Source organism: Bubalus kerabau, chromosome 18 (assembly GCF_029407905.1).
Source record: "Bubalus kerabau isolate K-KA32 ecotype Philippines breed swamp buffalo chromosome 18, PCC_UOA_SB_1v2, whole genome shotgun sequence".
In the NCBI taxonomy this organism is placed as follows: domain Eukaryota; kingdom Metazoa; phylum Chordata; class Mammalia; order Artiodactyla; family Bovidae; genus Bubalus; species Bubalus kerabau.
The window spans coordinates 33,063,564-33,076,143 of record NC_073641.1 but is presented as its reverse complement, the minus strand read 5'-3'; the positions used below and the strand labels follow the sequence as shown (position 1 = coordinate 33,076,143).

Below are 12,580 nucleotides of genomic sequence, written 5' to 3'. Positions count from 1 at the left end.
TGTTCATTGACTTGATTCAACGTAACAGTACGTTGCAGCTTTTTGCTTAAACCCAACTCAGCAAGGCTACTGGTTTGAGTTGTGTCCATCTGTAGATTTTTCTGGAACTTGAAGGTGACATAAATCTATACACATGAAGATTTTAGTTTATGATGTTCTTAACTTCTAACCACTCCAAATGTTTATGCTTGCAAATTAACAAAAATTGAATCTTTGAACATTCAACAAAAGCTTACTGTCTGTTTATTCTAATGTTTCTTAATTTTACCAGAATAGTGGATTTTGGGACAACAGATTTGCTGTAGAACCTGTTTCCCCCAAAAAACAGATTGTTGTTTTTTTTAATTCCTCTACCTGTCATTGTCAAACCTGTCCTGACACTATTTCCAGGTATGTGTGCTTGTTACTCAAGACTAGGTCATAAGTTCAGTCAGATAATCAGTGGCATAAATTTCTATGTGCTTTATTTTGTTTAGGAATTGAGGAAGAAATTTTTTCATGAGAGATTATTTCTGGAGTGTTATTTCAATAATGGCATATTATTTTAGTTGTCATGTTTACTTAAAAATAAGATAAAGGTATTTACATTTTTAATCAGTGACTTTTTTTTTTCCCCAGGTGCGAGCCCCTATGCTTAACCCAACGTTAGGTATTCATGAAGCTGATCTTTTAAAGACATCGGGTACACTGATCAGTTTTATTTACCCAGCCCAAAATCCAGACTTGCTAAATAAACTGTCCAAAAGGAAGACGACAGTTCTGGCAATGGACCAGGTTCCAAGAGTCACAATTGCTCAGGGATATGATGCGCTAAGCTCCATGGCCAACATTGCCGGGTAGGTTGATTGTTTTCCAGTTGAACAAAAGCACAGTGGTGCTACAGAAACATGCTCACTACAGCTCTTCTCTCGTACAATGATTTTACTTGTAGTGGCTAGGAGATTGCAGCCTTCCGAGAGTGTACTTCAGTTACTTTTAAGATTCATGTTCCACGGTCATCAGTAGGAAATGGCTATTCACTTTGCATGCTATTGTACATTACTTTTTAATCTTCATGGGCAGAAGGGAAGTAGTATTTCTTTGTACCAAAGGAAATGACTTTTTTTTTGAAATGTGTGCTTATTTTTCTTAGTATCTGTTTTCATGAAAAACTGCATGGTAAGTAAACCATAGTCTTAGCAATTTGCAATTATCCAAAAGCTTTAATGTAGTAAACTCATATTTTACTAAAGTCAATAGCAAGGGTAGTGATAACAATTTAGGACAAATGGTTTAAAATTCACCTAAGTCTAGTACTGTTTTAAAGACTGTTATTTATATAGAATGAGAAAGGGTGCAATGTAGAAAGTCTTATTTTAGTTTACTAATTATGAGGCTTCTGAATCTATGCTTAAAAAGTACTTCTGATTTCTGAATACATAATGTTCCAATTTTTTTCCTTTGGAACTTATTTGTACTTTAATGGTGATATACTGTATTTCATGTGTGTATGTGTGTGTGTATCTATGTATATATTAGTTGAAATTACAGTTTTATTGTGGTGTAATTGTCATAGAACATTGTTTCCACCTTAAAGTTTATACAATGATTTGATATCTGTATATATTGTGAAATTATTACCAGACTAAATTTAGTTGACATAAATTACTGTTGTCATAGGGTCAAAAATGGTAGAGCATTAGCAGTTTCATATGGTCCCATCTAATATATACATATTGATAGATTTAGCACTTTAATTAGATTTTGCCTAGGGAAATTTATAAATTATTTAATAAATAGGGAAAATGTCTGCACTTGAGGAAGTTTCATCTTAGGTCAAAACCCATGATAACTGAAGGCTAACCATGGCCAAGATGGCAATAAACTTCATTTGCCTGCCGGCCTGAATGCATTCCCCGTCTGTTGCCAGGACTGCTGTGTTGAGAAGAATTCTAGGACCCATTCAGCTCAGAGGAATGTGTCTCTGACTGAGTAACAGTCATGTGTGCCTATGCCTGCCATAGAGCAGGGATAGGCATAACTATGTAAGTGCAGTATATTGCTGACTCTGCCTGGAGAGTGGGAAAAATCTGGAAATCAGATGATGTTTATGAAATCAGCTTATCTAAGAAACGAATTAGATTTTAAGCAGAAAATGATTAATAGTGGCAACTTGCTAATATGAGTGAGGCACCAACAAATGAAAAAAATTTAAAAATAAAATGATGCAGGAAGAAAGATAACCTGAATAAAGACTTTTACAGCTGACCCAGGAGCCGAAAGTTTTCTTAGGTTTCATATCTTAGATGTAGCATATCAAATGTGCCACAGATTCTTCTCTGGATTCCAGCTGTTCATTTTTGATGTGAAAGAGATGCAGTAAACAAAAATGACAAATAGAACACATTTTGTTTCCTTATGTAAGGAACCAAGGTTCCTTATGTACAGCAACCAACAGATGGTTGGTTTGAAGATTTTTTTGTGATGTGAATTAATGCAGAGGGACAAAGTAAACTTTTGTCACATTTATTTAGTTTCTGAAACAGCTTATGCAGTGTGGAACTTAAAATTTTATATAGGAAAGAAAGAGTCATTCAGTTGTGCCTGAATGGCCTGTAGTCTGCCAGGTTCCTCTGTCCATGGAATTTTCCGGGCAAGAATAATGGAGTGAGTAGATACTCCCTTCTCCAGCAGATCTTCCTGACCCAGGGATTGAACCCCAGTTTCCTGCATTGCAGTCAGATTCTTTACAATCTGAGCCATCAGGGAAACCTTTATGTAGGAAATGAACAATGTGAAGTTTTAAGGATGGTGTTGCTTTGCACATGTACGAAAGGTTATCCCAGTCAGTAGCTCTAGATCAGTGGTTTTCAGCTGCAGAATCTTTTGAGCAAATGAAACATGAGGGAATATAGACAAATCCAATAATTCAAGTGGCCTTAGTTGAATTAATGCTTTCTTGGTGGCTCAGACAGTAAAAGAATCTGCCTGCAATTCAGGAGACCTGGGGTTGATCCCTGGGTCAGGAAGATTCCCCTGGAGAGGGAAATGGCAACCCTCTGCAGTATTCTTGACTGGTGAATCCCATGGACAGAGGAGCCTGGAGGGCTATAGTCTACGGGGTCGCAAAGAGTCGGACATGACTGAACGACTAACACTTCACTTCAGTTGAATTAAGGGACAGAAGGGTATCCAGAAACACTGTGTCTCTGTTTTCCTTCCCATCCGCGATGCTCTAATAGTTGGCTGAAGTGTGAGCTTTTGGAGATCCAGGGACACAGTTTTAAAGAATCACTGTCTTATGTCCTGAGCTGATATATGCAAAAGGCATAGTTAGAGATGAATCGTCTAGTATACTTACCGTACAATATGTGATAAATCATTATCTAACTCACACACATAGGCGTGTTACTGTGACAACATGCTCCTCCTAGTTGACTGTGTTCATCTGAGCCTTTTTGCTCTCCTTCAAAACAGGCCCACTTTTATCACTTTTCCCCACTACCAACGTTTTCTTATACATTTCCTGTGTACTCTATCTCGTTTTTGTTTTTTTTCCCCCAATACAGCAACTGAGTCTTTTAATCAAAATTAATTTCTTCCAGTGGCCTTTGAGTCTTTATCATCTTTGCTCTCTGGAACTTTTTATCACTTGGATTCAGAACTAACAAGTAATATCATTAAAATATTTTTTCTTGCTATAAGTAATAGTAGTAACTATTATATGCTTTTGCATTAACTATTATAAAATTTTTTTACAAAAATATGACCAGATAAAGGTTTTTTTGTCAGCTAGTAGGTGGATCTTATCATCATAATGCTTGCATTATGATTATAATCTTTGCATTATAATGATAAGGTAGAGTGTTTGTTACTGAGTGTGCAAAAGTACCTTTTAAGTATAAAATAATATGAAAATGAAATTAATGTAATAGGTAATTTAATGTAATAAAAATACCCAGTAAAGAAAACTTGGTATAAATTGCTAGTTTTCGATGTATAGAGTGTTTCTTTAGTTAAAAACATACTTGCCAGGCACTTATCGTGATGCTTTATGGTAAGGGCTTTACTGGATTATCTTATTCAGTCCTTACAGCAACTCTAAGAGATCCTTATTGTCCCCAGTTTAGAGATGAGGAAACCAAGGATTAGAGAATTAAAAAAATTTGCCCAAGGTCACAAAACTAGTTAGTGATAGAACTCAGATTCGAATTGAGATCGTGCTGTCTCAAAATATGACAGTTCCAACCATTGGGGATCAGGGGAAGTGTTTTTGGTTATGAGGTTGGGATTTTGTTATGTATAACAGATAGCCAACCTCATTTTTTAATTTTAAAGATTTTTTCCCCATATTATATAAATGCTACACAGTCATCAAAGAAAATTTGGATGATAAAGGAACTGTAGTCCTAGCTGCCAAAGCAAACTGTTGTTAGCATTTTCTTGTCTTCCCTTTGCTTCTCTCATTTTATCCGAGCTAATTTTCTGTAGTGGTCATCATGAAGTCAGAGAGCATCATGGGTAAGAATGTGTCTCTGCAGGCAGGATGCTAGGGTCAGACGTCTGGCTCTGCCATTTAATAGCTGAGGGACCTTGGTCAAGTCTCTTTGTCTCTCCATGCCTCAATTTCCTCACCTATAAAATGAAGATTATAGTTATATTTATCCATAGGGTTGTTGTGAAGATCAAAGGAGTAAGTATATATGCAGTACCTAGAGCTGTTTTTGACAGATAGTACTTACTCTATAAATTTTAGTTGTTATTCTCTAATAATTTTGATAATATAAGCTTAAATTCTTTAATTTTATAGACTTATTTATCCACTTATTTGTCTATTTTCCTAAGTTACAAGGCTGTTGTACTAGCAGCAAATCATTTTGGACGGTTTTTTACTGGTCAGATCACAGCTGCTGGAAAAGTTCCTCCAGCTAAGGTAGGTTAAACTTTTGATGTTTCTTCATAGTGTGAATTAATTAAAGGCAAGGATATATACAGTTATTTAAAAATTTTTGTTCTCTGTTAATGTCACAGTGATGACTTTTGTGTCACGTGTAATATGTGGTGGTGCCTCAAAGTTGCTTAAGATTACTTGGGAAAAAAAGAATTTTTGACATTTCTGGAAGTTCTAAGGTTTTTTTTTTTTCCTTTCTGTTTTTTACTTTCTAACTTGAATTCTTAAAGGGATTTGGGTGACTTATTACTAGTTTTTTAAAACTTCGTGATACCATTTAGCAAGCTCTCAGCTTCCCAGTGATTGTGACATTTTGGCTTGGGAAGGACTTGGTTTTCTCACTTTTTGCCAAATTTTGGGTCAAGAGGACAGTAAATAGTAGGTGGTGTAGTCAGAGTATTTGGCAGGGGGAAAGGCTGCAGTTTCTTTAATCTATATTTAGAGCAGAGAGGAGCAGGAGATAAGAGGTCAGGGTGGCTAAGTGAAAGAATAGATTATGCTGTGACCTTCAAGGCCACATGTCGTAAATGGCAGTATAAGCACTTTGGTAAAGTATAGGAAACAGGACCTTAAATATTGTCATCTATCTGCAGAGTTCACTTTGGGGGGTATAGGTCTACTTGGTGCTTCCTGCTTTTAAGTACTTTGTAATATCAATCCAGAGCTCTCACACAAAAGAAATCTGGAAAAAATGAAAAAAGACAATAGCAGCTTTGAGAACTCTAGTATATATGCTAGTGTGTATATAGTGTCTCTATATATCTATCTCGTATATTATATAAATTATATACTGGATTATATACTATATAATATATATATATACACTGAATAGTTATATGCTAGATTCTAGTATATATACTAGTAGATATATATATCTAGTATATAGCATAGTATACCTAGTATATAGCTTCCCAGGTGGCGCAAGTGGTAAAGAACCCACCTGCCAATGTAGGTGGACTTAAGAGATGCCAGTTCAGTCCCTGGGCTGGGAAGATCCTCTGGAGGAGGGCATGGCAACCCACTCTAGTATTCTTGCCTGAAGAATCCTATGGACAGAGGAGCCTGGCAGGCTGCAGTCCATAGGGTCACACAGTCAGACATGACTGAAGTGACTTAGCACACACACATGTTTAGTATATAGTATATATATCTAATAGATATATGTATATATCTACTAGGATATATACTAGAAATCTAGTATATAACTATGTAGTATATAGTATATAATCTAGTATATAGTATATTACTTTAAAAATAGACCAGGTGGAACTTCCCTGGCTGTCCAGTGGTTAAAGTGTCACGCTTCCACTGCAGAGTTTGATCATTGGTCAGGGAACTAAGATCCCTCATGCCTTGTGGTGTGGCGAAAAAAATCAACCCCCCTCACCAAAAAAATCCCCCAAAACAGTCCAGGTGAAGCAGGTGAAGATGATGGCAAGTGGTCCAAGTGGAGGCCAGAATACTTAACAAGAAGGTACAAAGAGACAACGCAGAGGTCTGATATGTAAAGTGATTACATCCGGACTTCTTTCTTAGGATGATAAGTAAAGGTCTAGCCCTCATGGTGGTCAGAAGTTGGCTGCTGTTCTTAAACTGGCTGAATGCTTTGATGCACAATCCACTACTCAGTTTTGGTTAGAACCTTTCTGGAATTACATGAAAGTTGAGAGGAAAGCTATGATTATAAAAGATTAAAAAGTGAAACAGAAGACAAGGAGTAAAGGAAGGAGAAATCAGTCAGCTTTTAAAAGGTGGAAAAGTGACTGTCTTTACTGAGAATTTAAACTGCAGCATAAGAGATTTTAGTTACATGTCACAAACACTTGCCTGATATCAAAGAATTAGATAATAGATGGCCTTTTCAGGGTAGAATGAATATTTTGAGTTTCCTTTAAACATGGAGTGTTCTTACTTGTCCAGAATGAGCTAAAATCAATCTGTTGATGGCTGTGATATGCCAGGCACTGTTGCAGGAGCTGGGAACATGGCATGAACAAGACAAACAAAGTCCCTCCCATATGTAACTTACATTCTAGTAGGGCCCACAGAGAGCAAATAAACAAACCATCAAACAAATATAGGAGATTTTTTAATATATGGAGGAAATGAACAGGATGGTATGGTGGGTGGGTAATGGGAGCAGGCTTCTGTAGTTAGGGTGATGGGGAAAGCGCCTGTAGCATTTAAGTTGGGACCTCAAGGATGGGAAGAAAGAAAGGGGGGTTCAGGATTCTGGGCCAAGGGAGAAGCACCTTTAAAGACACTGTGATGGGATGGAATTCAGTGTGCTCGAGGAGAATGAAGGAGGCCTCTGGTCTTGGGGTGTGGTGAGTGAGGTGAAGTGTGATCTGAGATGATGTTGGAAAGGTAGGTCAAGGCTGGATGACGTGGGTCCTGTCTTCTTGGTCTTGTTTCAGAATTCAGATTGTCTTGCAGATGAGGGAAAGTCTGATTTAGGACTGTTTTGGAAAAACTCCGCTCTTGCTTGTGTTTCTGATACTTCCTGTTACCAAATTTGTGGGGATTTTCCCCACCCCAGGCACTCCTCCAGCACCAACTGGGCACCCTACGGTTTCACTGAATTCTCCCACTGTCTACTTGGAGGTAGTGTCACATCTCACAGGTTAAGGGCTCAGACCCATAGGACTGCCCTCACCTCTCAGATGCCAGTCACAAGTCTAGATTGCTACCTATGCTTCTGACAGGTGGGCTGTAAACCAGAGGTTCCCAACCCCCCTCCTTGGGTTTGATTAATTTGCTAGAGCTGCTCACAGAACTCAGGAAAACAGTTTACTTCCCGTTGACCAGTTTATTATGAAAGGATATGATAAAGGATGAGATGAAAATCCTGTTGGGAGAGGTGAGCTTGGCAGGTGGGAAAGGGTGTGGGGCTTCAGTGCCCTCTTTGGGCCCTACTCCTGGAAGCTCCCAGAACCCTGTATTTTGGGGATTTTTATGGAGGCTTCATAAGTAGGTATTTACTCCATTTCCAGCCTCTGTTCCCTCTCTGGAGAACGGATTCTGTCTTTTAAATTATGGGATCTTTTGTTATTTCTTGATTCAGGATAACTTGGCCCAGTCCACTTTTCTTTCTTTCTCTCTCTCTTTCTCTTCCTTCCTCCTTCCTTCTTTGTTTCTCTTTTCCTTCCTTTCCAGGGATTGGGCTTCGGTATGTGGAGTGGGATGGTGCCTTGGGGCCCAGTAGCATCTTATTCCCTCTGGTCCCTCTTTGTCTCCCTTCCTGTAAATCCCCTCTGCTCCTTAAACAAAGCATTCCCATTAAGATTGATAAATGAGATCTCTAAAACACTGCCCAGAGGTCACTGGAGCACAGTTCCACTAGCCTAGTCTTCTTGAAGAGGCGCAAGAAGTGGGCATGATGGGTGGGTGGGAATTTATAAACTTCACAGTATCTGTGGGTGTCTCTCTCTTTTTTTTAGCAGGAACAAGGAGTTGCCTTCAATTGACTGAGAAGTATAATAGGGACTTTTCTCTGGAAGGCCCATTCTAGGCTAGAGACAACATTGTTCTTAGCTTGTTTAGAATGAGGAGACTCGTGTTTCTGAGGAATTCTTTGATTTCCTTGGCTCCAGTCCTGCCTTGGTTAGAGGGATTAGTTACATTGGTTTGGATTTCAGGTACAGTTCATTCACAATGGATCAAAGTTAGGCACTTGGTTCCCTCTCTTTCTTGTAGAAGCAATTGAGCTCAAAATAGGATTAGATGCTTCACAAATTGTACCCATCTCTGAAACTTATTTTGATGTTTTATGAGCATAAAGAAATATTACCCTGGGGATTCTATTAGAAGTAGCTTTGATATGGTGGGGAAGAACCGTCGGTCTTTAACATTCCCAACACTGCTGATGCTGTATATAGCTTTTACAGTGAGATGCTGGGTGTCACACTGTTTTAGTGAAGTTGTTTTAAACTTTACTTTTTTTTTTTTTTTTTAAGATTTATTTAATTGTGACTGTTTTGAGTCTTCGTTACTCTGCATGGGCTTTCTTTAGTTGTGAGCTGGAGCTGGTTCTCTTTGCGGTGTGCAGGCTTCTCATTGCAATGGCTTCTCTTGTTGCGGAGTGCGGGCTCTGGGGCTCCTGGGCTTCCGTAGTTGTGGCTCAAGGGCTTGGTTGTTCCTTGGCACGTGGAATTTTCCTGGACTAGGGATCAAACCCGTGTCTCCTGCATTGGCAGGTGGATTCTTAACAACTAGACCACCAGGGAAGCCCTATTTTAAACTTTTGAAAAACAGTGGTGGTCCAGTTAAAGGGTAGTCTATCCACTCAGTACATTTTCTGAGGACTGAATATCATCACCAGCACCACTGGGTGTAATGATGGATGCTAGTGTGATACCTAGCCCTGAGAGGTACTGGCTGATGATTTTACATAATCAGTTGATCATGAACTTTATTTTAAACATGCGGGTTCTGTTTTCTCTCCTAGATTCTGATAGTTGGTGGTGGCGTTGCTGGGCTGGCTTCTGCAGGTGCAGCCAAGTCCATGGGTGCCATTGTTAGGGGATTTGATACAAGGTGAGTGCTATACTCGTGATTGCTTTAAGGTAAAAACATTTTGCTTCAGGTGAATATTATGTTTTCCTTAGAATTTATAAACTGAAGTAGTGCATTGAAACTGTTGTATGACTTCTTTCCATTTAAAAATATTTCCACTTTTTCACAGTTTACTCAAAGTGAAAATGTATTACTTAGTGGGGAAAAAATTTAAGGACCCAGACACAGTACAGCAGAGATTATTTAAAAAAAGAAAAAGAAAACAACTCACACTCAGACTTGTATTTTCACATAGATTAGCAATGGGACCAGATTGGCAGGGTTTGCTAATCTCTCTCCTGACTTTCTTGTGTTTCTCTACTGTGTTTTATTTCTGCTTGAAATGTGTTTAGGCACTAGGTAGGGCTTGAAACGGAGAAGGCAGTGGCACCCCACTCCAGTACTCTTGCCTGGAGAATCCCATGGACGGAGGAGCCTGGTAGGCTACTGTCCATGGGGTCGCTAGGAGTCGGACACGACTGAGCGACTTCACTTTAACTTTTCACTTTCATGCATTGGAGAAGGAAATGGCAACCCACTCCAGTATTCTTGCCTGGAGAATCCCAGGGACAGAGGAGTCTGTTGGACTGCTGTCTATGGGGTCACACAGAGTTGGACACGACTGATGCAACTTAGCAGCAGCAGCAGCAGGGCTTGAAAAAAGATGTTGTGAGTTTGAAGAAGGGGAGTAGTATGGGCAACATCTTGGAGAGCAGTAGGGGGAGTGAAGGATGGGGGGTTGAGAGGCATGCTCTGCGTTGAAGGTGAAGTATATTGGGCAGCAGTAGAGCCTCCAGATGAAAGTACTTGATTATGTCCATTGCATATTTGTTTAAAGCAGACACATCATCATTTTCCTAGGATTTCTTTAAAAGAGAAGTTTGATTAAAATTGTTCGTCATTTCAGGCTGCTATATAGCACAGGGAGCTTGGCTTGGAGCTCTGTGATGACCTAGAGGGGTGGGATGTGGGGGGAGTGGGGAGGGAGGTCCAACAGGGAGGGAATACATGTATACACAAAGCTGATTCACTTCACTGTACAGCAGAAACTGACACACACATTGTAAAGCAATTATACTCCAGTAAAAAAAATATATGAAAAAAAATGTTCATTTCAGAACACAGTTTTTTGTTGTTGTTTAATCACTAAGTCATGTTAGACTCTATTGCAGTCCTGTGGACTGTAGCCTGCCAGGCTCCTTCTGTCCATGGAATTTTCCAGGTAAGAATACTGGAGTGGCTTGCCCTTGCCTCCTCCAGGGGATCTTCTTGAACCAGGGATTGAACCCTCGTTTCCTGCTTGGCAGGTGGATTCTTTACCATTGAGCCTCCTGGGAAGCCCTGTCACTTTCTTAAAGTGTAAGACAATGGATTATTGGGCCTTCCCTGTGGTCCAGTGGTTAAGACTCCACACTTCCACTGCAGGGGGCTTGGGTTTGATCCGTATTGTGGAATTAAGATCCTGCATGCTGCTCGGCCAAAAATAATTCAAAAGATAATGTATTATATCTCTGAAGTGAAAATCCGGGGGAAGGACTCCCTTTTCACACTAGAGGCAGCAGCTCATCACTCATCAGGGCCATCCAGGACCAGGGTCTTTCTGTCTCTCTCTGCTGCCCTCAGCTCTGGCTGAGGTATGAGCGTCCTTGTTCAAGCTGGCAGAAATGGAGAGAAGTTCATGTTCATCCATGCCTTACCTTTCCAGCCCTGCCTTCTACATCCTACCTTTGTGTCCTCTCCCTGACCGTGGCAGTTATCATGGGGCTGAAGGGCTTAGACCACTACTGTTTCCCAAATTTCCCTGATGATAAGAATGACCTGCAGCTCTTGCTAAAAATAGAGATTCTGGTCCCTCTGCTGGAGATTGTAATTTCAGTGGGTCTGGAGAGGAGCTTGGCAATTTGAATTTTTTTATTTTATTTTATTTTTTAACTTTACAATATTGCATTGGTTTTGCCATATATCAAAATGAATCCGCCACAGGTATACATGTGTTCCCCATCCTGAACCCTCCTCCTTCCTCCCTCCCCTGCATTTTTAACAAGTACTTGGAGTGATTGTTGTCATTAGGGAGATTGGGATTCACTGTAGTGGACTGGATGTGGTGAGTTAAACACACTAGAGCTGAGAGCTTTATTGGCTTTGGTTTTCCAGCTAGTACATAGAACTTGGCTAGTGTTTATTTATTTTTAACCTGAATGCATTTTTACATAAGTTAATTCTGTTGGTTCTTCACACTTATGCCATTTTTACATAAGTTAATTGTGTTGGTTCTTCTTACTATTTATGCCATTTATAGATTGCTTTTCTCAAACACAATTTAGTGAGGACTAGGGGCAAAAATCGCTTTGTAACAATATTTCTAAGTAAAAGAGTCTTTTATGTGGTTAAGTCCCCATAGTTGGAATGTTTACAAAGGATTTGACTGATGTCAAATCTGAATGTTGGTCAGATCTCACTTCATCATTGACAGTGGGACCTCTGTCAAGAAACAAAACTGATGACTGGAGTTGGCAGTAGTGAAATTTCTTTTGTGACTTAACTGAGTGATTTAGTTAATTAAGTTAGTAGAATTTCCTATAGTTTTTTTTTTCCCCCCCCAGGAAAAAATATCATAGAAGTGTTACCTGTCTTTAGAAAAAAATGGAAACAGTCTGGTCAGAGATCTCAAAAAAAAGGGGTGTCCACTTTTGAATTTATAGTTTTCTTAGCAATGTGTATACAAATGATCTTTTTTTCTTAACATTTTATTTTGTATTGGAGTATAGTCTGTTAACAATGTGTTAGTATCAGGTGGACAGCAAAGGGACTCAGCCATAGGTATACATGTATCCATTCTCTTGAAACTCCCCTCCCATCCAGGCTGCCACATAACATTGAGCAGAGTTCCCTGTGTTATACAGTAGGACCTTGTTGGTTATCCATCGTAAATACAGCAGTGTGTACATGTTCAGCCCAAACTCCCCAACTACCCCTTCCCCCCGTCCTTCCCCCCGGCAACCATAAATTTGTTCTCCTGAGTCTGTGAGTCTCTTTCTGTTTTGTAAATAAGTTCTGTAAATGATGATCTTAATTTCTGTATTAAGGACCTGAAAT

At 39.4% G+C, this 12,580-nt stretch overlaps 1 protein-coding gene across 9 annotated transcripts in view; it reads left to right on the top strand.

Moving 5' to 3' along the window:
- Nucleotides 1-12,580, top strand: part of NNT (nicotinamide nucleotide transhydrogenase) — a 93,406-nt gene that overhangs the window by 13,826 nt on the left and 67,000 nt on the right. For all 9 annotated transcript variants that reach the window (XM_055554974.1, XM_055554975.1, XM_055554973.1 and 6 more), the window contains exons 4-6: nt 619-836; nt 4,825-4,912; nt 9,378-9,466. In XM_055554974.1, coding sequence (XP_055410949.1) covers nt 619-836; nt 4,825-4,912; nt 9,378-9,466 — 395 coding nt within the window. The remainder of the gene's footprint in view (nt 1-618; nt 837-4,824; nt 4,913-9,377; nt 9,467-12,580) is intronic.